The following is a 27,858-nucleotide window of genomic DNA, read 5'->3' as shown; positions in this document are numbered from 1 at the left end:
AGCTTTTACTCACCTAATATTGACTTATGGAGCTCAGTGTCAAATTTTGTCTGATAACAGCTCCCATGAAGCAGCTTAGGACATTTTACAATGTTAAAAGTGCTGCATAAATGCAAGTATTTGATTGTAAGGAATTAATTTGTCTTTTTTTTGCCTGCAGTTTGCTAAGAATGCCAAATCTGACCTGATGTTGAAGGACCTGTATGTGGAGAATGCCCAGTTGATGAAAGCATTGCAGATCACAGAGCAGCGGCAGAAGGGGGCTGAGAGAAAGAACTTCTTGCTGGGCGAGAAAATTGCAGCCTTAAACAGAGTGTTAAGAAAAATTGCTCCAGCTTCTCTCTCCTAATGGTGTCCAAACATTGCGGCTCCAACATTATTTTGATGTCGATGACATTTAAAATAATCAACTGAAAAATCACATTTTCTCTTTCTCTATTCTGTTAAGAGATTTTTTTCCCCTCGGAGAGGAAAATGAACTACAAAACTTCCTTTTATCTTTTCTCTCCTGCAGGCAGTGATTTGTACTGAAGAGAAACACTATACAGAGATGGATTAAAATGTAGGATGAGGATAAAAGCATCGATTTAATTTCTTGCTGATATTTATGCCTCCAACATATATACACCTTAATGTTGCTTTTTTAAAAATCTGATCCCTTACCCCAGCCCTAATGCTCTTTTTTTCCCTACAGTTTCATAATCAGGAGATTGAGAAAAGGAAACGTGAAGGAAGTCTGGATGTGAGGGGGGGGGGGGAGACAGCTAGAAATTAAGGTGGGGAAGTAGAAATCATGACAACTTATACCACAGGGTGAGGACATTTGGCCCATTATGTTCATGCTGATCAACAAAAAACTATCCAGCCTAATCCCATCTTTCTGCACTAGGTCTGTAGCCCTGAAGTAAACATACAAATACTAGTTTTGAAATGAAAATACAATCCACTGCTCTGATCTAAGCATTAACTCTACTGCTGGGTAGGACATTTGTTTACACATTTACAATGGAGATTATCTGCTTTCAGCTAACCTTGAAAGAGGCCTGACTGATATCGGTTTTCTTGTAGCATCCATGATGATGGTGACAGCAACAGTCCTTAACAATAAGGAGTTTGCCAATATCCCCAATGCAGCAGAACCTGTATGTGTGTGTGTGTATGATACATATTCTTAGAGCTACTTCAATTCTGATGTTTTTCCAGGGAATAAATACATTGTTACAATTATTTTCATTTCCTAAATTTGTCATTGGTTTCATCTTGTATGAGATCATCTGTAATTATTGATTTTTTGTCTTAAATCCACTGCTATTGTATAATGTATAAAATGTGATATTTTGATATGGAGAAACGTAAGTACAAATGTTCAGTTATTTGAAGATAAGACAATTTGTAAATGCTGATCCTGCTGTGCAGATACTCAAATGTTTTATTTAACTGACTTTGATACCATTTTGATAAACCTTTTTATAAAATCTGAAAATATTATGTAGAAATTATATTGATTTGAATTAAAATGTATTTATCTAAAGATTCAATATTCACTCACTTACTTCCCCTCCCCTGCTCTATGCATGCAGGCTTGAACTATTGAAAAGTTCTAGCTCTTTCCACAATCTCGCTTCAGGTTATACAGGTCAATACACCCAGAGCCAGAAGGCCACTGCTGAGTTGCATGTTCCCACAGCATGACTGTGCTTAGCACCTTTTGCAAATATCTACATTATCTTACCTATCAGTTACATACTTTTCAACTTGCTGTCAAGTTAGCAAAGCTGCTCTTCACAGCTAAATTATATTTTAGCTTAAAGCCTGCAAGATACAGACAATACATACATATCTAAGCAAGAAAAGTAACCTACAAAAAAAAACTTTTCTTTAAACTGGTGCTCTCAGGACAGCACGTGTTCCAAGATTCCTTGACGAATTAACTGTTCACATTTCCACCTGGGCATAAAATGCTGGAAAGATAACAAAAAGAACTAAGGTTAATGATTTTAGAAGTATTTATTTTTCTTCTATTGAGAACGAATGAGTGTTATGATGCAGTGGATGATGTGTGCCAGGCAGATCAAATCCACGAGGGAAATTTGATCACGCGGTCACAACTGTTTTGCAATTTGTATTTATTTCTAGATGCATGTCCTTAATTCGGTAATAATAATTCCACCAAGACGAGAGTATTTTTTTTAAACAAAACTAAATTAAATGATTTCAAGCATATACATAGGTCTACAAATTACTTCTACAATAACTCCTAAACTCCCTAATTAATCTGGCTTCCAGTTACACCCCCATTAAGGCAACAGTCAAAAAACAAATAGATTTTAAACAGATTCAAGCAAATCACCACAATACCCTGGACAGTAGAATTCAAAGTGGCATTTCCCAGTTTCGGTTTCTGTAGACAGCAGCTTAATACACAACTACTGGAGGCTTTTCGCACTTCTGGCAGATCTTGCATTGCTGCCTTCTCTGACACATAGCCCCTTCTCCTTTATACACGTTTTCCCCTTTTAATGCAAATTCCATTGTTCCCATATGTCTTTGGAACTTTACCTTTCTCATAATATAGTATTTGACCATGAAACGATTTATCAGTAACCTTTGGGAAAAATAAACACGCTGCTTGGCTTAGCTTCTCCGGCTAGGTGCGACATCCTACCATCTTTTTGAAATTCAAACTACCCTGATTTACCTAAAAATGCAAATTCTCCTCACTTCACCTTCTCAAACTTCAGCCATGTTTACGTATTTAGCATTTCAAACCTAGCTTCCTTTTGATGAGTCAAAGCCTTCAGAACAGCTGTCTCCAATTAAATCCCACACACAAACTATCCAACCCCACTATTAACCTACTTTTATAATAAATCAATAATGAGAATAATTATACTTTCATGACATGAGAAAAAGAGGGGGACAGAAAGCAAGCCAAATCCTTTTCTCTGAAGAATATGTTGGTTACTATCTAGAGTGCAGTAAATGTAAAAGGCAATAATCTACCTTTAATGAAGCCACACCTTAAAATTGTAGCCAAACAGGAACGCCAGAAATAGTGAAGCTAGGTTACGAACATGGAGGGTGGAATTTTATGTAGTCTGTGGGACTTTCAGAGCTGGAAGTGAGGGGCAACCTGGTTTTGGTGGTCAAGTAGTTAAGGCAGCAAATGGTATGCTGGCCTTCATTGAGAGGAGAGTACAGGAGAATGTCTTATTGCAGCTATACAGGGCCTTGGTGAGACCACACCTGGAGTATTGGGTGCAGTTTTAGTCTCCTTGCCATAGAGGGAGTGCAGCGAAGGTTCACCAGACTGATTCCTGGGATGGCAGGATTGTTGTATGAGGAGAGATTGGGCCAACTAGGCCTGTATTCACTGGAGTTTAGAAGAATGATACAGGATCTCATTGAAACATAAAATTCTGGCAGGGCTGGACAGACTGGATGCACGAATGATGTTTCCTCTGGCTGCTGGAGGGGAGGGGTCTAGAACAAGGGTTCAACCTCAGGATACAGGGTAGGCCATTTAGGACTGAGATGAGGAGAAATGTCTTCATTCAGAGGGCAGTGAACCTGTGGAATTCTCTACCAGAGGGCTGTGGAGGCCAAGGCACTGAATATATTTAAAGAAGGAAATAGATAGATTTCTGGACTCTAAAGGCATCAAGGGGTATGGGGAAGAGCAGGAGGATAGCGTTGAGATAGAGGATCAGCCATGATCATATTGAATGACCGAGCAGTCTTGAAGGGATGAATGACCTACTCCTGCTTCTATTTTTCTATGTCTCTATGGTGGACTTTGGGATCTGGGGCCATATCTTGTCAGAAGCAGCCAATTAAGTGGCTGCAACTGAGACTGCTGGAGCTGCACCTGCAGGATCAGGGGATCTCAATGGCCGTTGGCCCTTAGTCAGCTGTGGGGGCTGAGGCCAAGGCAGGCATATATAGAAGCATCTCTAGTGGTAAAAACTCTTTTGGAATATCCAAAAAGATCTCGATTGTGAGACTCATTACATTGAAACTAGTGTGTAAATTTTTACAATTATAGGAGTTGTTAGAATGGTAGTAGCCATAAGTGAAAATTCTCAGTGATGCGATGGAGAATGTTAATGTTGAGATGGATGAGGAAGAGCTTCACTGATCTGCTTACTGGGCACAAGAAAAATACTTTCCATTTCTTACACTGATGTATTCTGGCGACTTGTTGAGCAGATAAAGGCGATACGTTTTAAGCAGGGAGGTAGAAAATGGAAGTAGCTTTCAAAAATTTTATCTTATACACTTTGTAGCATCTGTCTTCAATGCTTTTTAAACAAAAATCATGGACTTTCTTATTCTGAAAACTACCTGTGATGGGAGAAGGGTAGAAGAATTTTCAGAGTTGTGTCAAGTATTACCTGGCTGTTTTTTTTCAGGAGCACCGTAGTACCATCATCAATTTCATATTCACCGTAATCTTTCAAACACCTTACCTACAGGCAGGAAAGAAAATCCACAAAATGCATTACAACAATTTGCATTTATATATGGCCTTTAACAGAGCCAAAAAGGTCCCAAGTACTTCACAAGAGCAATTACCAAAAGAGAAGTCAACACTGAACCACATAAGGCAACTTTAGGACTGGTAGTGACCAAAAGCTTGGGTTGAAGAGATAGTTTGTAAAGAGTGTCTTAAAGGAGAAAGAGGCAAAATAAGTTTATGGAGAGAATTCCTGAACCTAGGCACCTGAAGCCACATCTGCCATCAGTGGGGTAAAGGAAATCAGGGATGCACAAGAGGTCAGAATTGGAGAAATTCAGAATTCCCAGAGGACTGAACAGGGTTACAGAGATAGGGAGGGGAGAGGCCATAGAAAGATTTGAATGCAGTAATGCTGGACTAGGCTAATGTAGGTCATCGAGCATAGAAGTAATGGATGAAAATTAAGTGATCTGCAGGTTTTCTTGTTCCTGGTTATTTAAGTAATTTTGTTACAAAGAAAATCTAAAAAGGAAACAAAACGTATGAACTGATGACTGCCTAAAATTATTCTCCATCCTGTATGTTTAATGGCAATAAACTGTATAAAAATGAAATATTCTGGCATTGCACAGTACACAAATTCATAACTGCATAGCGAGTTATCAATCTTTGCCGTGCTATGGTAAGGAGACACTGGGCACGAGTCTAGCAGTATTCATTGAGAGGAGCATAAACGACAGGTTAACTGGAGCAAAGACCCAGATTAAGTCACCTATTAACTGATCCACATGAATTTATGTAACATTTGGAGACCTCAAGAGTGGACGAAAGTTAACATCACATGGTTCAGCTGTAAAATTCGAAGTATCATATTAAAAGGCATATTTAGGTAGTCTTAAATACTAAGAATGTAATAGGGGTACCACATGCTTGAACTGAAACTGAGCTAATATAGAAGAGACAGTGTAGCTAAGATGCGTCATTTTCAGAATCACATTCAAGTGACAAAACCGTAAAAAAAAGTGATACTATTTGTCACTTCTTCACACACAGGTTAATTAGAAATTTTGATTGATTAATCAATTCACTAGACAACAGACATCCAAATCTGATATCCGAACTAAGATGGTCTATCAAGTACAATTCTTCAGGAGTCACATTGATCAACATCCCTATGAATATCCATGGTTGGCCTGTGTGCACTGGTCATGAAGCTCAAATTACAACTTACTTCAATAAATAGACTCTTTGGAGGTTTCATATCTTGAGTTATGTCCAGTCCTTCTTCACCTCCAATGGACCTCATGTATGTGGCAAGTGACTTTTTGTACTGGTTGAACCATTCAGTCTGCAGTGAAAAAAAATTCAAAACTAATGCAAAGGAACCTCTGAAACTGAATAATTGCAGGAAAGCAGCGCTGAGTAGAATCTCAGGAAAATCGCACAGCAAAGTGAATCCTTTGCTTTGGGAATCCCCACAAACCAACATTTGGTCATTTTACTTGTTAAAAATACTTTTGCTGATGGTCATTTAATTCATTCTTGTGATGGGAGTGTTGTTGCCAACGGCCAACATATATGCCCTGATCTAACTGCCTTCAAGGAGGGGTTTATTTGCAGTGGTACTAATACCTTGCTTGGTCACCTCAGAGGCAGTTAAGAAGTCGACCACGTTGGTGTGGGAGTCTCACATTGGCTAGACTGGGTAAGGACATTAGGTTTCCACCTCTAAAGGAAGCACATCAGTAAACCAATTGGTTTTCACAAGAATCCAACAACTCCATGGTCATTCAGAAGAATTCATGTTCTCTGGATTACATCCCACTATAGTCTTTAATGTGGAATTATTACAATTGAATAACAAAAATGTGGATGGGGTGAAAATTGAGAGGCAGGAGGTAATGGAAAGGCTGGCAATGCTTAAAGTGGATAAGTCACCTGGGTTGGATGGCTTGCGTCTCAGGTTGCTAAAGATGTGACAGTGGAGATAGCGGAAGAGCCTGTCATAATCTTCCCCAGATATGGGGGAGGTGCTGGAGGATTGGACTGTGGCAAATGTGACACTTCTTCAAAAAATAAAAGGGTGCAAGGCCATTCCTAGTAACTATAGGCTGGGTAGTTTAACATCAGTGGTGGGTAATGTTTTAGAATCAGTGAAAAAAAACAGGCACATGGAGAGGTTTGAGTTAAGGAGAGGCAGCATGAATTTGTAAAAGGCAGATTCTGCATGGTTAATTTAATTTTTTGATGAAGTAACAGAAGGTTGATGAAGGGAATGCAATGGATGTTGTCTATACGGGTTTTAAGAAAGCATGTGACCACATAAAAGGCTAGTTAACAAAATTGTGGCTCATGGAATAGAAAGGTCAGTGTCAACTTGGATTAAACATAAGAACAGAAACTGGTTATTTTTCAGACTGCAGGATGGTTGATGGTATTCCTGGAACACAGTAAAATTTCAAATTTGCTGATGATATCAAAATTGGAGGAGTAGCAAACAGTGAAGATGAAACTAATCAATTGCAACAGGATATAGATAGGCTAGCAAAATGGGCAGACAAGTGGCAGATGGAATTTAATACAGAGACGTATGAGATGATGCATTTTGGTAGAAGGGATGGGGAGAGACTATAGGCTTAATGGCACAGTTATAAAGTTTGTGCAGGGGCAGAGGGGCCCGGGGGTGCATATGCATAGATCTTAAAAGGTGGCAGGACATATTGAAAAAATGGTTAGCAAAACATATCACATCTTGGGCTTCATAAATAGAAGCATTGAGTGAACCTTTATAAAGTTCTGACTAGGGTTAGGCCACATCAAGTCAAGTCCTGGCTACCACACTTTAGGAAAGATGTGAGGGTCCTTGAGAGGATGCAGAGGAGACTTACCAGAAAGGTTCCAGGAATGGAAGATTTTAGCTACAAGGTTAGGTTGGAGAAGCTGGGGTTGTTCACCTTCGAGCAAAGGAGATTGAGGAGTGATTAGAAAGAGCTGGACAAGATTATGACAGGTTTGGATAAGGTAGACAAGGAAGAACTGATCCCATTAGCTGATGGTACAAGGACCAGGGGACAAAGATTTAAGGCTTTGGGCAAGAAATGCAGGGGGAATGTGAGGAAGAATTTTTAATGCAGTGAGTAGTAATCACCTGGAACTCTCTGCCCAAGAATGGTGGAAGCAGAGATGATCAATGGTTTTGAAAGGAAATTGGATGGACACTTGAAGGAAATAGACTTGCAGGGCTATGGGGATAGGAATGGGACTGACTGAATGGCTCCATAGAGAGTTTGCATAGGTTTGATGAGCTGAATGCCTTCCTTCTTTGCTGTAAATGATTCTATGATATTAGAACAGGTGCTTAAAAGCTTGATCCAAAATTTTAAGGAGTGTATTAAAGGAGGAGCAGGAGGTTGAGAGGTGGAAAGGTTTAAGAAGGGAGTTGCAGAGCTTAGGGTCTAAGCAGCTCAGTCATGAAGCAAAAAAAAAAAAAAACTGGTGTTAAACAAAAGGCCAGAATTGGAGGAATGCAGAGTTAATACAGCTTGAGGGGGTTTTGGAGATGTAGAGGGATGAAGCCGTGGATGGATTTGAAAACAAGGTCAAGAATTTTAGAGTCAAGATATTGATGGACCAGGAGCCAATGTAGGTCAGAGAGCATAGGGGTGATGGGACTTGGTGAGAGTTTAGGTACAGGCCAAAAGGACCTAGGAGGACAGAGTTGGATGGGCTGAATGGTTTTTCCTCATTCACACTGTTATAAAGCAGCCTTACCTCCTCAGCAGCAAAATGGAATCGAATTCCTGATGGTAGAACACTTCCATATTCCCACCTTAATGACCGAATCCGCAATAAACGGTTGTATCTGTTGAGGAAAAAAGTTAATGTGTCTTTTAGCTCCATCCCTTTTGTTCTAGGTTTTCCTCCTTTACTTTTTAAAAAAAAAACCATTCATGGGATGTGAGTGTCACTGGCAAGGCCAGCATTTATTGTCCATCTCAAATTGTCCTGGTATTATGGTCTTACTGCTCTCATTTCTGCCCTTCAGAAGGCACCCATTCATAATGGCTCTTCATATCTTGTCATGTCTCCTATCTTCCTCTTTCAGGCAATTTAACTGTGGGTCCTGATCCTGTGCTTGCCCAACAGCAGCATACAAATAATGCCAGGGCAATCGTGATACTCTGGTTAATTTCACTCCCATCTTTTCCCAGAAACTTGCCAACGGAAGCACCTCAATGGTGTCTTGAAGTCTGGTTTACTCCTCCCCATCTCTGTAACCTGATCCAGCCCTACAACTCTGCATTCCTCCAACACTGGCCTCTTGGGCATCACCCAATTCCTTCGCCCAACCATTGGTGACTTAAGCTTAAGCTGCCTGGGCCCCAAGTTCTGAATTCCCTCCCTAAACCTCTCCGCCTCTTTCTTCCTTTAAGATATTTTTTAAAAATCTACCTCTTTGATCACGTATCCCAAAGCTTCCTTCTTTGACCAATTTCTGACTATGCTACTGTGAAGCACCTTGGAACATTTTTCTATGTTAAAAGGTGCTATAAAGATACAAGTTTTTGCTGTTAGATTCTCTTTACAAGATTCAAAAAAGGTAAAAATTATGACAAACTTTTTAAAGGCTTTCATTCAACATTGACACCTGGTACAAAGCCAATCTAATCAGTATGCTGTATTTTCACCTTTGTCCTTTGAATGAATATAGTAATCAAAGAGCATGCCAGGAACAGCACCAGACCAAACTACCACACTTAGAGGTGCCAGCCTGTGAAGCTATAACTCAGGACTAAACGCATGACAAAAAGCAGAAGCAGCACGCTATACATAGATCTAAATGATCCCATAAACAACGGACCAGATCAAAGCTTTGTAAACCTGTCACAGTCAAAGAATGATGGTAAAAAATTAAACAAGTAACAAAAGGAGGCTCCATGAACATCACAATCCTCAATGATGGCAGAGCCCAGCACATCACTGCAAATGACAAGGTTAAACATGTGCAACCATCTTCAGCCAAAAATGCTGAGTGGATAATCCATCTCTGCCTTCTCCTGAGGTGTCCAGCATCACAGATGCCTGAATACGGCCAATTCGATTCACTCGATATCAGAAATGACTGACACACTGAATGTAGCAAACACTATGGGCAGTAACAGCATTCCAGTGGTTGTGTTAAAAGTTTGTGTTCCAGAACTATTCACAGTTCTGGAAAAACTGTTACAGCATAATTATAGCACAGACATTTACCAGAAAGTGGACAATTTCAGGTATGACCCATCCACAAAAAAACAGGACAAGTCTAATCTGGTCAATTACAGCCCCATCCGTTTACTCTCAATGATCGACATGTTGACAGTGTTATTAAGAGGCACTCATCAATAATTTGCACACTAATGTTCAGTTTATGTTCTGCCAGGATCACTCGGCAGACCTCATAACAGAGCCTTGATAATAATGGAGACAGAAGAGCTAAATTCCAGAGTGGAGGGGCAGGTGACTGCTTTTGAAGTCAAGGCAGCATTTGAGTAAGTGTGGCATCAAGGAGCCCTACTAAAATTGAAGTCAATGGGGATCAGGGGGAACTTTCTACAGGTTGGACTCATACTTAGCTGAAAGATGACTGTGGTTGTTGGAGGCCAAGCATCTCAGCCCAAGGACATCGTTGCAGGAGTTCCTTAGGGCAGTGCCCTGGGCCTAATCATATTCAGCTGCTTCACCAATGACAAGTTCAGAAGTGATGTTTGCAGCGTACAGTTCCATTTGCCACTCAAATCACGAAGCAGTCTATGTCTTCATGTAGCAACACTGGGGCAACATTCAGAGGACACCAATTTCAGGTGATTGGCAAAAGAAACAAAGATGACAGGGCATAATGGCCACTTCTGTGCTATGATTCTATGATTCCATAAACACCATTTGTGGAAGTCTAAGCTTACATGGAACACTGTTATTAGGCTAAGATACCAGAGTATGTCCAAAATATGTGGAACTGTATCTTAGCAAAAGCCACTTCTTAAAAAAAAAAGCAACTGGAGAAGTCCCTTGGTCACAGGTCCTATTTGAAGTGCTCACAACATCAAACTAACAGTCACTAATCTAATCAAACTACAGTTTGACATGTTTAAATGTTAAATTATTCTGTCATTAATTTTGTGCAACATGAATAAAGTCAAATAGGAATATTTGGACGTAGTCAAATATTTTATGGTCCCTTTAGATCTGGAACTAAAGCAACAATTTGTGCCAAGATCATTTTCTTATGACTACGGATAATCACATTAGAGAGCTGAAGCATAGAAAAATAATCTGATGCCAAGATTAATCTTGGAGCCACAAATCACAGCACCCGTCCATTAAAAATAAAACACTGCGACGTACAGGTATGCTAAAATACAGCGCTTATTCCTGAGCAAGCAGCAGTGACGAAACTTGATTGTTGGGATTAGGTCTGTCCTGCCATCAGATTTAGCCTCGTTCCTGCAAAGAAAATAAAATAAATTTTACTGACTGGTTTTCATTACTATCCTCATTTGCAGCCGATTCAACATTTTTATCAATTTGTGTTCCAGAATATAATGAGGAACTTACTTCAAATGGAAGTATCAAACACAATAATAGGTAGCACAGAACTCAGATCCCCAAGAAATTTCAGCTAGCAGAGCAAGGCCATCATCTGGTGTCAAATTGCCACACCTAAATTCTTCACAGCAATCACCAGTTTCTCCTCAGTAAAAATGTTATTACCTTGTAGCTGCTCCTCCCCATCCCATTCACATACCTATGCTGCCAGCCACTGGCAATATGAACATGGACACTGACCATCTCCTGCTGTCGCAGTGTGCGCACACACGCAAGAGAGATTGATTTAGATACAAGAACCCAGAGTTAAAAGAACATGAGAACCAGGAGAATTCTGACCCGAGATGGCTTTGCTTAACATATTCGCGATGCCCATGTTGAACAGGGAGTTTACAACTATGGGACGGTTGGAGGAGATGTGAAGGGCCAAGCTTACTGGAAGTAAGCCCAAGAAATCTCAGCCCCGCTACAAATCTTTGAAACAGTACTCAGACCAAGTGACTAATCTTCCAATTTCTTAAAAAGTATCCAACTTGAGTTTTTGGGGTTAAAAGTCAAATGGGGTTAGAAGGAAATTGGAGTTAAGAAGTTCAGTTTAGAGCATAGCCAACTGTGTTCATTGTAATTTCAATATCTTTAACGTTACTGCCTATTTAAGATAGAGTGTAGTTATTGGGTATTCATGATTTTTAAACTAGTGAAATTCTTTTGTTTTAAACCATGAACTTGGTGCTTTCATTCTTTAAGTACCTGAGGTTTCTGATTTTCAAAAAAAACATTACTGATCTCTACTCAGATCTTAACACCAGCTAATGGAAATTCCATATGAAAGGGTTGGATATTGGATGCGACTGAACCAGGCCAAAGTTGCTCACATATATCAAGGCTTCACTTAAAGAGACAAATCAAATTCAGTATAATTTAATGCTAGGGATTGCTATCCTGACCTTTACTTCATATATTTAAATATATCAGAATTGTATAGAATTTACAGCACAGACAGGTCATTTGGTCTAATTGCTCTATGGAGGCATTTCAGCTCTAGAGGAACCTCTTCCCACCCTACTTCATTCAATGCCATTTGCATAACCATCAAATGAATTCGTTCTCAGGTACTAATTCAACTTCCCCTTAAATGAGATATTGCTATTACCCTCAACTGTGCCTTGTGACAGCAAATTTCAAATTCTAACTACTGAGTAAATAAGTTTTTCCTGAATTCTTTATTGGATTTATTAATGCCCATCTCATATTTATGGCCCCTAGAAACATCAAGACTGTACTGCATCCCTATCTTTGTAATCTCCTCCATCCCCACAAATTTCCAAAATATTTGTGCTCCTCTAACTCCCGGTCTCTTGAGCGTCCCATTGGCCACCATGCCTTCAGTTGCCGAGGCACTATGCTCTGGAATACCACCTCCACGCCTCACCACCTTGCTTTCCTCCTTCAGGCGCTCTTTAAAACCTACCTTCAACCAAGCTTTTGGTCATCTGACCTAATGTCTCCTTTCTGGCTTGGTGTTCTATTTTGTTTTACAATGCTCCTGTGGTGCGCGTCAGGACATTTTATGATGTTAAATATAAATTGTTGCATTTATACAAATAGTTGGGGAGGGTAAAAGGTAAAGGTTTATGTATTAATGGCCATTTCCTTCTATTTAAAACATTTATCCAGTGCAGCACAATGAAAATTAATTTTCCTTGGACATTTTCCAAAAGTAGAATGTTTTAAACGGTTGTATAAAAAAAAGTTACACCTTATACAGAGCCTTTCAAGATCACCAAACATCTCAAAGTGCTCTACAGCCAATGAAATACTTTGGAAGTGTAGCCACTGTTGTAATGTAGAACGGCTGTAGCTAATTTGCGCTCAGCAAATGCACAAAAACAGCAATGTGATAATGACCAGATAATCTGCTTTTGTGATGCTGCAATCAGGAAGGAGTGTGAAATGTTAGATAAAATTAACATAAGAGGGAGTATAAGGGGTTTAACCTCTTTGAAATTGTACAAACCCCTGGGCCAGAATTTTACTTCCCACGGGTGAGCCCAGCCCGTCTGGCCATGAAATAGCGCAAAATGATATTGGTCGAGTGTCCCGACGTCACTGTGCACTCGCATGGTATCTCGCTCGGTGGGCACATGCGGCAGTCGGAAGCACGCCCGCCAACAATTAAGCTCATTAAGGAGGCAATTGAAAGCAATTTTTCGTGCTCCGTCCACTTTTACGGTTGATGGACAGGCCAATCAGCTAGGCAGCCTTTACATTTTTTGCTCACACCCTGACCCAGGGCAGGATGAAATCTCTGTGTGGAAATAAAATAAAAAGAGATATCTGGGGACTTCTTAAAAAAAAATGAGTTATGCTTTCAGGTGTTTGATTGTGCTGCATGGACACACTTTGCAGCATTTTTGTTGTCTTGTTTATTCTGTGGAGGTCTGCAACTCCCTGAGGCAGCTGGCTCCCTTCAGGGAGCTCACTGGAAGCACTCAACAGCACCCGCAGTGACGTTGGCACCCACCCTCTTCGCCCCCAACGGCAGTGCTGAGCCTTTCTCAGTGCGCACTTCATGCTGGCTGGCTGTTAACTGGCCAGCCAGTGTGAAATCACAGTCAGGGAACGATCGCAGTTGGGGGCCTGTTTCCCATCTGCTCTGGGCCCGCTGATCGCGCGTGCCTGACGAGTGAAAGATTCAGGCTCTGGGCTTGGATGAAATGTCTCCTAGGCTTTAAGGGAAGCAAAAGACAAAATAGCAGAGGCTCTGACCATCATTTTCCAATTCTCTCTGGCCATGGGCATGGTGCCAGAGGACTGGAGGGCAGCTGACGCCACACCACTGTATAAAAAGGGAGAAAGGCATAGACGGAATAATTACAGGCCAGTCAGCCTCATTAATGTTGCAAATGCTGTGACAATTGAGTGCATGCTCTAGTTGTGATTAAGAGCAGCTGATACTAATTGGGGAAAGGCTTGGCATATATATAAGAACCAGTTTTCACCTGTGTGGGAAACTATGTGGAAAGGAAAAGTAGTCTGCAATTAAGTTATACTGAGTTTCATAAATAAACCTATGTTGAAGACAGACTGGCTCCAGCTTCTTCCTTTGCCGGATGGATGTTCACCAAAATAACAAGTCTGACCTCTGTGGTGGAAAAATTATTGGAAAATATTTTGAGGAACAGGATAAATCTTCATTTAGAAAAACACGGATTAATCAAAGGCAGTCAGCATAGCTTTGACAAGGGAAGGTCATGCTTGACTAACATGAGTGAATTTTTTTGAGGAGGGAGCAAGGAGGGTCGATGAGGGTAGTGCATTTGATGTAGTCCATATGAATACTAGCAATACTTTTAATAAAGTCCCACATGGCAGACTTTCACAGAAGTAAAAGCCCATGGCATCCGAGGCAAAGTGCCAACATTGGTTAGTGCTATGTGCAGGAGTACTATGTGCAGTTCTGGTCACACTATTGGAAAGATATGATTGCAGTAGAGTGTATAGAGGAAATTTACAAGGATGTTGCCTGGACTGGCGAATTTTAGCTATGAGGAAAGATTGGATAGATTACGGTTGTTTTCTTTAGAACAGAGTGGGCAGAGGAGAGACCTATTGAAGTATATAAAGTTATGAGGAGTTTGGATAGAGTGGAGAGGAAGGCCCTATTCCCTTTGGTTGAGGGCTCCATAACCAAGGGGAATAGATTTAGGGTAAGTAGGAGGTTTACAAAGGATTCAAGGGATAATTTTTCCACTCAGAGGGTGATGGGGATCTGGACCATGCTGCCTAAAAGAGTGGTAGAGGCAGAAATCCTCAACGTTTAAAAAATATTTGGGTATACACTTATGTGTTGTAATCTACAAGGTTATGGACAAGAGTTGGAAAGTAGGATTAGGCTGGATGGCTCCTTGTCAGCTGACACGGTCATGATGCAGTGAATGGCCTCCTTCTGTGCTGTAAAATTCTGTGATATTCATGGACGGATAAATGTAGGCCAGGACACTGGGGTAACACCCCTACTTTTCCATATAGTGCCATGGGATCTTTTATATTCATGTGAGAGAACAGACAGGATCTCAATTTAATGTTTCATCTGGAAGATGGTAACCTCTGGCAGTGCAGCACTCCCCCACCACTGCACCAAATGTCTGCCTTGATTTTTGTGCTCAACTGCAGCAGTGAGTCTTGGAATCCAGAACCTTCTGATTCAGAGGCAGCAGTGCCACAAACAGAGCCATAGCTGACACTTATAAAGGCACTGTGTATTCTAATGAATCAAAGTTAGATATTCATATGTTTTAGGAGTATAACTTTAAAAAAGATTAAATTCCTAAAGTACATGCGAGATAAATGAAAACAAACCTAACTAAAGTAATTGCAAAATAAAGGGTGGCCTAAGTATATTTTATAAGGTCATAGTGGGAAGTATTAGAAATTAAACAATGAACTACCTCTGAGCTTCTTGGTGGAGGCCAATGTCTACAGCTGTCTCAATAAGGTGTTTAAATCATTCATATGATTTCCCAGAACAAAGGGAAGATTTAGGAATTGGAGATATTTAGTTTAAATCTTTATCCAGGGTATCCCAGGCATGCCACATGCTGTGGGGGTAGATGGCAGGGGTATATTTTTGGTTTTATCTGGGTGATTTCTTACTGAAACAGGCCGTTGAAGTCTGGTTCCAGAGCAGTTTGGAGGCGGTAGAGAGAGAATCTGCCAGGAGCTGTGGACCAGCAGCAGGGGGCTATCAGGAACCAGGGGTGTTTCTGATTTGGAGTCACTAAGCAAGAATGCAGTGACGCCCATGCTTGTACTGGGGAGTCCATGATCGTGAGGTGTTGAAGGAGAGTTGGGTGGGGGGGGGGGGGGGGGGGGTTCACCTAGCTTGATTCTAGTGTAAGGGCCCCAAGAAATCTCATACCTCAGAGGTCAGTGGGAACACGGAGGAGAATCAAAGTGAATTTCTGAGAACCGTGCCACACCTCGGTTTGGTCCCACAAATGAAGGAACCCTCCAAGTTCCTGTCAAGTATAGGGGAACGCTTCGGTGGAAATAAAAGTAGAATGGGGTGTGATCTGTGGAGATTTAAGTTTAAAGTACAATTGTCTACAAAATATTGTGTTAAATTAGTAGTACTTGCTTTATTTAGTGTTGTATAGTAAAGGCTTTATTTAAAACACAATCTTGTGGCGTAATTCTTTCAGTTAATAACTGGGAGTTTGAATTTCTTGTTGAAAGTTACTGGTCTCTACAGAGATCGTAACAGTAAGGTTCAGTGATGTGTTTCAAGTGCTCAAGGGTCTCCGTAAAATTAAAACACTGCTCAATTTATAGTCTTGCCTTTTCATAGGTATAATTGTTCTAGGAAGGTCCCCTCAGTGACAGTGGCAGCTGAAGGTCAAGAGTGAAATATGTACTTGCCTGTCTCAGCATAATCCTTGGCTGCAGTTAAGCACTTGGTGATTAGCAATGCCACTTGTTACAGTGATTGCTCCTCAGCTAATGAGGAACAAAGCCAAATGTTTTACTTCCTTTCCAAAAGTGGAGTTTTCATGTTGTCTAGATTAAGCATTGCATTTGGACTGAGCAATATAGCCAATGGCATTAATTTCAGAACTTGTCCTTTAAAACACAGTGAGGTTCAACTACTTAAGAGGCTTTACAGAGTGCAAACTTGAAAATGTCAAGTATAAAAATTCTGTCAAACAATTGTAAGGTGCTAATAAGCAAGGACCATTGATCACTGGCTGAACAATTCAAATTCTGCTTTTATTTCAGCGTCCAGGATTTTTACCCATGCTTTTGGGATCAAATCCCGCAACCTCATCCAGTTTTCTTTTGTAGGCAGACAGCTTAAAAAAACTATTCCCAGAGTCTGCTGGAACAGTTACAATGCTCATTTACTGTCCCCTGTAACAATAATTATTGAGAAAGTTGATACTGAGTAGCTATGTTCTGCCTCCTGGCATGAATATTTTGACCTTGCCTGAAAAATAAATTGTTTGATTCATGCATGTAAAATCATAAAACAATTAGAAACCCAGTATACATCATAAATAAACCTGGCCTATGTACCGCTTGGGGCAGATTTTAGTTTAAAAATCAGGCCAGATACATTGAGGCCATAGCATCAATTTTAATGTAAACATAGCCAATTAGAGAAATAATATTGATTCAATCATGACAGTATAGTCTTTCAGGTCGCACAGGTAACTAATAGGTAGGGAGATAGCTTATAAACCTACCATAAATGCTCAAGATTTAAATTAAAACTCAAATCAAAGTGCTTGCTAGTGCTGAGAACTAAAGTGATACTGCAGAATTTAAAGGCACAACTTTGCTGTACCCCCCAAAACAGGTTCCCTTTGTTCCAGTCCTACTCCGTCCCCCTCCCACAACTCTTTCTCTGGTACATTGATGATTACTTCAGTGCTGCTTCATGCTCTTGTCTGGACCTGGAAAAATTTATTAATTTTGCTTCCAATTTCCACCCCTCCATTATTTTCACATGGTCCATCTCTGACACTTCCCTTCCCTTCCTTGACCTCTCTGTCTCAATTTCTGGTGATAGACTGTCCACCAATATCCATTACAAGCCTACTGACTCCCACAGCTACCTCGACTACAGCTCCTCACACCCCGCTTCCTGTAAGAACTCCATCCCATTCTCTCAGTTCCTTCGCCTCCGTCGCATCTGTTCTGATGATGCCACTTTCAAAAACAGTTCCTCTGACATGTCCTCCTTCTTCCTTAACCGAGGTTTTCCACCCACGGTGGTTGACAGGGCCCTCAACCGTGTCCAGGCATCCGCCGTCACGCCTTCTCCTCCCTCCCAGAAACATGATAGGGTCTCCCTTGTCCTCACTTATCACCCCACCAGCCTTCGCATTCAAAAGATCATCCTCTGCCATTTCTGCCAACTCCAGCATGATGCCACCACCAAACACATCTTCCCTTCACCCCCCCGGCAGCATTCCGTAGGGATCGTTCCCTCTGTGTCACCCTGGTCCACTCCTCCATCATCCCCTACACCTCAACCCCCACCCACGGCACCTTCCCATGCAACCGCAGAAGATGCAACACCTGCCCCTTCACTTCCCCTCTCCTCACTGTCCAAGGGCCCAAGCACTCATTTCAAGTGAAGCAGCATTTCACTTGCACTTCCCTCAATTTAGTCTACTGCATTCATTGCTCCCAATGCAGTTTCCTCTACATTGGAGAGACCAAACGCAGACTGGGTGACCGCTTTGCAGAACACCTTCGGTCTGTCCGCAAGCATTACCCAGACCTCCTGTCGCTTGCCATTTCAACACTCCACCCTGCTCTCATGCCCGCATGTCCCGTCCTTGGCCTGCTGCATTGTTCCAGTGAAGCTCAATGCAAACTGGAGGAACAGCACCCCATCTTCCGACTAGGCAATTTACAGCCTTCCGGACTGAATATTGAGTTCAACAATTTTAGATCATGAACTCTCTCCTCTATCCCCATCCCCTTTTCGATTTTCCCCTTCCTTTTTGTTTTTTCCAATAATTTATATATATTTTTCTTTTCCCACCTATTTCCATTATTTTTAAATGTATTTCCATCCATTGTTTTATCTCTACCTTTTAGCCTTTTTCGATTCCTTCACCCCACCCCGCCCCCACTAGGGCTATCGGTACCTTGCTCGTCCTGCTTTCTACCCTTAATTAGCACATTCCTTTAGATAATATCACCACCTTCAACACCTCTTTGTCTTTTTGTCTGTGACATCTTTTGGTTATCTCCACCTATCACTGGCCCTCTATCCAGTTCTTCTTGTCCCACCCCCCCCCCTTAAACCAGCTTATATTTCACCCCTTTTCTATTTTTCCTTAGTTCTGTTGAAGAGTCATGCGGACTCGAAATGTTAACTGTGCTCCTCTCCACAGATGCTGCCAGACCTGCTGAGTTTTTTCAGGTATTTTTGTTTTTGTTTTGGATTTCCAGCATCCGCAGTTTTTTGCCTTTATCCCTTTGTTCACTGTAGGACTGTGTCACCTCTAGCTGATAATTTTGCATGCCTGGATATTTATACTAGGAAGGAATCAGAAATGAATATTCTTATGTTGTGGATTTTGATTCTCACAGAATCCAGTCTGTTCCTGCTGACCAGTTCATGTGAATTTCTGTTGCATTTGCATCAAATCGTTGAATGGATCCTTATGGATCTATGGATCTGAATGGTCTGTTGTCTGATTAACTTTTTAACAAAAAAGGAATTTTCACGGGTTAGACGAGGACACTGAAAAAATCAAGACTTAAACAGTTCATGCTGATTGGTGCAAATTCTCAGCGTTGGAAAGTTTATGCTGGAGAAAGAGGAGGGAAAGCACAGTTGCTGTTTTTCCAATCAGGACTTAGTTTAACAAGATAGACAAATGGTTTCATGTTTTCAGACATTGAAAAGGATTATTAACCCCTTCCGTTCCTTTCACTTGCAAAAAGCTCTGGTCTAGGTTTACATTCTGCCAATTAGGAGAGCACTTTTACGGTGTGGAACACATCAGTCCAGTAAGTTTACTGAAACTACAGGTAACTGGTAATATTTCAAGTCACAGAAACTCTATTGGGGTAGACTTCTCGAAAGGTACACATTCTAGTTCATCAGGGGGTCTGAAGCTGCTGTCGAATTTGTTGAAAATCAGTTGTATTGTCATTTTCATGGATTATCCTCGGTGTTATATTTGGAAAGTCAATCCACTCTCCAGCGGGCAAACCAGCGCATGAAATAGTCACCAAAAAAAACTTACACATCTGTTTGGTTCTGTTCATACAAAGCTTTCATCTCTTCAAGGACTTGTCTGACACCATCTTCCTGCAAGAAATAGGTTTCATTCGCATAAACTAGAGGTTGCAATTGTACATTTTACATATTTTAACCAGATGTCGCATAATTTAACAAGGACATGAGATAGAGTTTATAGCACAGATCAGGACATTTGGACGAAATGGTCAATGTCAGTGTTTCTGCTCCACCTTCCCTACTTCACATAACTGTCTCAGCATATTGTTCTATTCCTTTCTCCTGAATGTTCCCACCTAGCTTTCCCCTACATGCATAACTTAAATTCTCAGATTACCATGGTTGGAACCGAACTCACTTTCTCTGGATTACTAGTTCAGTAATGTGACTACTGCACTACTGTAGCCCTAATATTAAGCGGTTCACCAATATTTCCCTGTACACTTATCCCAACACATTTCAGTCCTATTCCTTCACATTTGCACATTGTTTGTCAAGTCAGTTTATTATTTTACTTCAACCTTATATATGGGCAAGGTGTAGAACAAGCTGCCGAACACCACCACCAAAGGTCAATTCCCCCCTTGCTGAGTGAAAAAGCTCTCAAGTTCTCTCATGATCATAAAGTGGGAAAAGAGTTTACTACATCTCTTCTCCAAATGGTGAATTCTTACTGGGTAGAGCTGCACAGGCGTTAAGTGGCCTCTTAAATTCACCCAAGAGGCCATTACTGTCAGGCGCTCATCAGATTTGTGAGGCTGTTTGCAAAGACATTCACAACCAAACCCAATCCTGTCTGTATCCTAAATTGAAAAAAAACAGATTGCCAGCAGAGGTCACTTGATTCTGAGTGGCTTTAGATATCCTGGCTGATTTTGCTTGCCTTAGGTTTAGGGCTCGGAGGGCAATTTAAGCCCCCACGTTGCCAATTTTGACTTCATAGATGAGGGATCTCCCGGTCTGCACGACTCATCTGTATTGTGGATAAACTCACCAAACTACTGACATGTCACAACAACTTGCATTTATATCCATCTTTAACATAGAAAACACTTCACAGGAGCATTATCAAACAAAACTTAATACAGTCACATAAGGAGATATTAGGACAGGTGACCAAAGGCTTGGTCAGAGGTAAGCTTTAAGAAGGAGAAAGATCGAGAGCTTTATGGAGGGAATTCCAACACTTCGGGCCTCAGCAGCTGAAGGCACAACTTCCAATGGTGCAGCGATGAAAATCAGAAATGCACAGTATTTGCACAGATATCTTGGAAGGTGGTAGGGCTGGAGGAGGGCAAAGATAGGGAGGGATGGGGGATGTGAAAACAAGGACAAGAATCTTTTAAAAAACAGGTGTCTCCGGAACAGGAGCCAATGTAGGTAAGTGAGTATAGGGGGTGATGGGTGAACAAGACTTAGTGCGAGTTCTCAAATGGGCAGCTGAATTTTGGATGAGCTTGTTTACACAGGGTGCAAGATTTAAACTAGATAAAGACAAACAGAAAATGCTGAAAACACTCACCAGGGCAACATCTGGTAAGAAATAGGCAAGTTAACAGTTCAAATGTAGCCACTTCAGAATTGCGCCAATGAATGAAATGTTAACTTGTCTGTTCTCGTCACAGATGTTCATTGTTGAATGTTTCCAGCAGTCTTTGTTTCAGGTGCAGTGAAGCTTTTTGTTTTTTTTAATAAAAAAGATAATCTTAAGCACAAGTGCAGTTTATCTTGTAAGAAAATACGAAATAAAACAATAATAGATCAGAAACGATCCCAAGAAACAAAGGACAGAAGGCCGAGAACCTAATTCTTCCACTGGAAGATACAATCCTAAACCTGTTAATTATATAACTCACCATGGCTCTTCATCATTTGTTTTGTAATTAACTATATTTATTAAATTATCAATCTTCGTTCAAATGTAATGACATGGACTAGAGTATATTAAATTTGCATTCCATGGTGTACAGATTTTAAGGGGTTTTCAACTCCCCTTATTCCAGGGCTTAGGGCACAATTTTTGTTTTATACTTTTTCCAAAAGTTCTTCTGCCTTGGTGCAAGAAATCATAAATTTAGAGGGTGAACAGTTAATAATATAAAATGAATAGCAACAGTTGACTTCAAGAGAGTGGGAAACCATGAACAGACCAATTCAAATGATTAAAAATAATCAAACAAGTTTTGATAAATCATTGAAATTGCAGTGTTAATCAAAATACTGGTTAGATGGAGATTTAAAACTTTGATACAAGAAAGTGCAATGAGATCCTTAAGATAGTAGAAAAGTTCAAAGGAAGGGGAGCTTCAAAGCTAGCATTTTAATAGATCAAAGCTCCACAGACTACACTGCAGCACTGTTACAACTGGGCCAAGTAGGTTTCTCATTTTTGTCGAACAGGTTAAACAGGTAAAATTAGATTAATTTTAGGTGATTGAAGGCATAGCAATTTAGAAGCTTTTATACTTTAAATCTGGTTCAAACAGCCTAGATTGATGGGATGAAAATATTCTGCGCAGCAATGCAATATCTTGCAGCATCCAGTTGGTGCGTTCAGGCACTTTTACAGTCACTTGATCATTATTGGGGGAGAAAAAGCATTCATCCCACGTTAGTTTATCCATCCAGAAAGACCATTGTGACATCCAATTAATTTTTAAAATAATTCGATGATTTTCACCTCACCTACTCTAATTGGGAACCCATTCCATTTCTCAATGACTGAACATAGATTTCTGACTCAACACATCCAGCCAATGCAGGACAACAATTAAAGCAAATAAAAGGTTATGGTTATTCTACAGCTTTGGCTGTTTTCAGAGGGAGTTACAATCAAACTGTATAGTACTGATTAAACCATACCTGGGGCTTTTGGTCAAAGCAACAAGGGAGACATTCCAAGTGCTGAAATGCAGACTTGAGAGAAAAGGTTGATTACAAGAGTTAGGGTTCTGAGCTTTGGGGAAAGACAAAAGAATTTTTTTTTAAATCCAGTGCCTTTCAGAGTCAGCATCTAAGATATTTCACAGAAATATATGAGACACCTATTTGTTTTTAAAAGACAAAGTTACATCATTTTAAGAAGGAAAAGGCCAAGTTTAAACTACTAAAAGGCTGATATCAGGAAGTTCTTCACATACACAGTCCTAATTACATGGAGTAGACTTCCAGGGAAAGCAAATCCAGGAATAATTTAACAAACTGTTAAATATTGCATTGGAGTGACTTCAGCTTTCGGAGTGGATAAATGAAAATAGGGCAAATAGCCCTCCTCATCTGTTCTGATCTTATGATTTATATGAAGAACTTCCTAATTTCAGTTCAAATATACCTTTAACTTGTTTAAACATGCAATCCTGTCCTATTGTTGCAATTTAGTTTTATGGGTCTATCTTTGCATTGCCATTTGCTATCTTATTCATCAATCTCCTATGGCACTGCACATTTGCAGTCAAGACCAACACTTAGGGCAATTTAGGAAACAAAAAAATAGAATTGGTTGTATGAGTTTCTCTGCAGGATGGAGTGAGGAGCTGGGAGCTCCAAATCTAGATGCCACAGCATCACCATTGATGGAAGAATGTAATTAGAAAAATAAATTTATGTCAACAGTTTCCAATATAACTGAATATAAATTACCTTGGAAAAATGACAACTTATAAATAACAGAATTGTGGCAAGAACATGACAAGCAGTTAAGTCTGTACAGTGGAAGTGTGCAAATATACAAAATTGTATGCATCTTAATCAGATATTTTTGAAAGGTCACTTCTCAGTTGCCACTTTTCAAGGCCAAACAGCCCATATTTCTCCTGTTTTTCATCATACGTCAGTTCTTGAATTTTCTCTAGTGCTTGAATGTGACCCTTGTATCTACGTAGCGAAAGTTGGACACGATACTCAAGCTGAGCTCTGACCAATGCACGATGCATCATGATGGGACTTGGCAGGGAAAGTGTGGGGGGGACCAGGGGGAAGTGGTGGTTGGGTTGGGGGGGGGAACGGGGATGTGGGGGGGAAGTGGGCGGGCAGGTTGGGGGAAACTGGCTAGCAACTCTTTTCCAGAAGGGATCCATATATTAGACCCTTGCTTTAATGTTGATGTGCAATTAGATACTCGAATGTCAGATCTTTGGATCACTAATAGATATATTCTGGAATGGTCACTAAAAGGAAGATGTGAAACTTGGTAACATGCTGTCTTGTATTTTATTGTTTTGCCTATGTAATTTAGGCTTTGATTTACCTTGTTGATTGCTGCTCTGCAGTGTTTTAGGGAAAGCAGTATCTATTGTGACCCCTAACTCTCTTTCCCTGCCTCGTCCTGAGCCATTACCATTCATGGTATACCCACATTGCCCATTTTCACCCCCACAACCCCTCTCCATATGCAGTAGTTTACACTTGCCCCTACTGCCTTCCATCTGCTGTTGTGCTACCCACTTACATATTTTATCCAAATCAAAATTATCCTATATTTTCCAAACTTTCTCATCACAATCAAATGTCTCTGCCAATTTGGTACTATCTACAAAAATGCTACACAAGTGCAGTCAAATGGAGATGCACTAATTTCCCTCCATCAGTTGCACTCCATGTTACAAAGTGTGCAGAATTCTAGGAAGCAACATCCCATTATGTCCAGCACCTAAATGAAAGGAATGTGAAATGTTTTTTCCTTTGACAGGTGCTGTCCAAAATCAGCTGTGCAAAAGCACTTTTGCTTTTCTTACCTCAGGCACCCACAGATCACCCTTCAAACTTCTCCAAAGAATCTCAATTTGCGGATAGAAATGAACAGAGGGCAAGGGAAGATAACAGTTGTGTGTTGCTGTCAAAGATTTTAATGACATGCTGGCACATGTTTCCATTAGATTGATTGCAACCAAAGAAAAGAAGCATATCAATGACTCCATAAACTGCTGACATCACACAGCTTAGCATTAAGGATGGACTGGCAATTACAACAAAAACTTGCATTTATATAGCACCTTTGACTTAATAAAAATGCTTTAAGGTGCTTTGCAAAGGCAATTATAAAATATCAGCCACCAAACCAAATAGGGAGATATTAGGTCAGATGACCAAATGCTTGGTCAAAGAGATAGTTCTTAAGAAGGAAAGTAAGGTGGAGAGGTTTTGGAAGGGAACTCCAGAGCTTATGGCCTAGGCAGCTGAAGGCATGCACACCATTAAAATTGAGGGTGCTCATGAAGCCGGAATTAGAGGAGCACAGATATCTTGGAGGGTTGTAGGACTGAAGAGGATTCCAAAATTAGGGAGGTGCAAGGTCATGGAAGAATCTGAAAACAAGGATGAGAATTTTAAAATCGAGGCACATCTTAACCAGGAATCAGTATAGATCAGCAGACACAGATGATGAGTAAATGCTATTTGGTGCATAATGTTATCCAAAGCTTCGCTGCCTAAATTTACAGGAGGTGGTCAGTCAGTAGTGCATTAGAAGTCAAGTCTGGAGGTAAAAAATGCAAATTTCCTTCACACCCTACATGCATATTTACTCATTAGCATTTCAAATACCTTTTACCCCTAACTTCTTTTGATAATTTCACGCTTGCAGCCTGACTCTAATTTAATTAAATCACACAGACAGAACCATCTACACTCACACCCATAAGCTTACTTTACAATAAACCACAATAATATTATAAAACTTAGAAATCTTGGGCAACACCAGAGGTAAGTGTATGTGAATGGGAAGAGAAGTCATTGATGGCAATTCTCTGGCTGCAATTAAAAATGGAACCAGGTGAGTGCACTCCCAACCAGTTGGACGGTGGTGAAGAGGCTTTGGAGGAGGATAATGTGATCAACTATGTCAAAAGCTGCAGACATATTTTGGGTTAGAAATCTTGCTATGACAGAAACTTACAGTAAAATAGGGTACTATTCAGCCCTTCATGTCTATGTCAGCTGAAAAAGTGCTCTTCAGCCAAATCTCACTTTCCAGCTCTTTGTCTGTAGCCTTGTAGGTTGTTAGAGATTCCAGTGCATATCCAAGTACTTTCTAAATTTGACTAGGATTTCTACCTTTACCCCCTTTTCAGGCAAAGAGTTGCAGTCCCCCACGACCCTCTGGGTTTAAAAAAATCTCAACCCTCCTTTAATCCTTTTCCCAATTACTTAATAATAATAATTCCCTAGTTATTGATCTCTCTATCAAGGTCCTTCCTATTCACTCTAAGCCCTTCACAATTTTATTCACGTCAATTAAATCTCTCCTCAGATTCCTCTGCTCCAAAGGGAAGAACTCTAGCCTATTGATTCTTTCTTCAGAGGTAAAATTTTCCATTCCTGGTAATATTATTGTAAATCTTCTCTGTACCCTGACTACAATCACATCTTTCCCATAATGTGGTGACAGAACCTAACACAGTACTCAAACTATGGTCTAACTAGTGCTTTATACATTTCTATAAACTCCTTGTTCTTATATTTTATGCATTTGGCCAAGAAAGAAAAGTATATAGTATGTTGTGTTGTAGCTCCCAGAACGCCAAATAAATCACATTGTTGACACAAATTTGCAGCTTGCATCATGATTAATTTTTTACATTGCTTCATGTGTGACAAAACCATACAATGCATGTTTGGTACACAGAGTGCAGTAGTGAGTGATATTAAAGGTATACACACCCATGAAAACAATATAGATCCCAAATCATTTTGGAATGATATAACACCATATGCCTTTTTAACGGGTCTTTCTACCGACACTATTTCACATGGTCCGGGGATCTGACACCATCAACACAGCCATGAAGCTGCGACTCTACATGTTCATTGTCGTACCAACTGCAGTCTATGCCAGTGAGACATGAAAGAACAGCAAAGGTGTTATGTAAGTTGGACATCTTTCACCAGCATTACCCGTGTAAGATCCTGTGCACCACATTGAGACACATCACCATCAAAGTACTACAGAGAACCAGTCAGGAGCATCTGCGGGTCATCATGAGAGACGACCGAGACTGGCAGGACAAGTATTTTGCCTCCAGGACCTACCCCTCGCCAGTGTAGAATGGACACCTTCAGGTGCAGAAGAAGATGGGGCTGGCCAAAGAAGGTCTGGCGAAGTACATTTAAGGGAGGCTTTAAGTGTGGGGACATCACCTGGGTTGCAGCAAACCAGGGCTGGTGGCAGAGTCTTGCTGCCCAGTGTCCCGCATGGGACCAAAGGAATCAAGTCTAAGCCTGCCTTTGAGATCAATAAGCAGGCACTCCAAGATCCCTCCATTCCTCTATCATTCATTTTCCTACCATTTATTGTGTATTCCTTTGCCTTGTTTGCACCCTCCCTCCAACTGTATTACTTCACACTTCTCCAGGCTGATTTCAATTTGCCACTTTTCTGTCCAGCTGAGCCGTCCATCGATATCTTCCTACAATCTACAGCTTTATGACTCATTGTCAACACAATAACTACATGACAGCTCTGAAGAAAGAGTCGCGCGGACTCGAAACGTGAACAGTGTTTCTCTCTCTCTCCACAGACGCTGTCAGGCCTGCTGAGCTTTTCCAGCATTTTCTGTTTTTATTTCAGGTTTCCAGCATCCGCAGTAACTATGTGATTATTAAAAAGCATGTTCTCTAACGCTGTTAGTAAGCGCGTCCTATGTTGCTGATGTTATGGTTCAGCGACAGTCACAAGGGGACCGAGTGCTTTCCAACAAGAACTATCTGGAAAATACTGCGCTACTCACATTAAAAGCGGGTAACTGGCCGTCCGCAGCTCGCTGCAGCTCCCGGATCAACTCGAGTGCTTTTTCACAAAACATTATTTCCAGCCAGAACAAACACCGCTACCATTTACAGCCAAAGCCTCCGCATCGACCTCGGTCAACCGCCTTGAACAGGAGGCCTGCGGCCATTCAACCAAAACTCCGACCGAACCTCCCGCCAGAACGGACCAATCAGCGGCCGTACTCTCCTCGGACCAATCAGAAAGGGGGTCCGCGGGCAGCCGGCTCCGTCACTTCCCCCGGAAGTATAAAGAGCGAGCCAAGTCTGCCATATGATCTTTGAAGAG

At 40.8% G+C, this 27,858-nt stretch overlaps 3 protein-coding genes across 3 annotated transcripts in view; 2 read left to right on the top strand and 1 right to left on the bottom strand.

Moving 5' to 3' along the window:
* Positions 1 to 1,531, top strand: part of ninl (ninein-like) — a 111,917-nt gene extending 110,386 nt beyond the window's left edge. Inside the window, exon 24 of the mRNA XM_078556642.1 lies at positions 161 to 1,531. Within this exon, the coding sequence (XP_078412768.1) occupies positions 161 to 349 (189 nt within the window). The 3' untranslated portion in view covers positions 350 to 1,531. The remainder of the gene's footprint in view (positions 1 to 160) is intronic.
* Positions 471 to 27,810, bottom strand: gins1 (GINS complex subunit 1 (Psf1 homolog)). The gene is made up of 7 exons (XM_078556653.1): positions 27,533 to 27,810; positions 19,816 to 19,880; positions 10,844 to 10,942; positions 8,231 to 8,321; positions 5,691 to 5,807; positions 4,395 to 4,469; positions 471 to 1,961 (listed from the first exon to the last, which is right to left on the bottom strand). The coding sequence occupies exons 1-7, from the start codon at positions 27,605 to 27,607 to the stop codon at positions 1,893 to 1,895; spliced, it is 591 nt and encodes a 196-aa protein (XP_078412779.1). The 5' UTR covers positions 27,608 to 27,810; the 3' UTR covers positions 471 to 1,892.
* abhd12 (abhydrolase domain containing 12, lysophospholipase) overlaps positions 27,786 to 27,858 on the top strand; it is a 142,806-nt gene continuing 142,733 nt past the window's right edge. The window contains exon 1 of the mRNA XM_078556651.1: positions 27,786 to 27,858. The gene's annotated coding sequence lies outside the window, so the exon portion shown is untranslated.

Source organism: Cetorhinus maximus, chromosome 14 (assembly GCF_964194155.1).
Source record: "Cetorhinus maximus chromosome 14, sCetMax3.hap1.1, whole genome shotgun sequence".
NCBI lineage: Eukaryota > Metazoa > Chordata > Chondrichthyes > Lamniformes > Cetorhinidae > Cetorhinus > Cetorhinus maximus.
This window is presented reverse-complemented; position numbering and strand designations above follow the sequence as displayed.

Excerpts from the sequence above, each read along its gene's own strand:
- gins1 (XM_078556653.1), bottom strand. The coding sequence starts at position 27,607 with ATGTTTTGTGAAAAAGCACTCGAGTTGATCCGGGAGCTGCAGCGAGCT. Across the intron at positions 5,808-8,230 it reads TCCATTTTGCTGCTGAGGAG|ACTGAATGGTTCAACCAGTA; the intron begins GTAAGGCTGCTT and ends TTTTCACTGCAG. Across the intron at positions 1,962-4,394 it reads TCCTGAAAAAAAACAGCCAG|CATTTTATGCCCAGGTGGAA; the intron begins GTAATACTTGAC and ends TTATCTTTCCAG.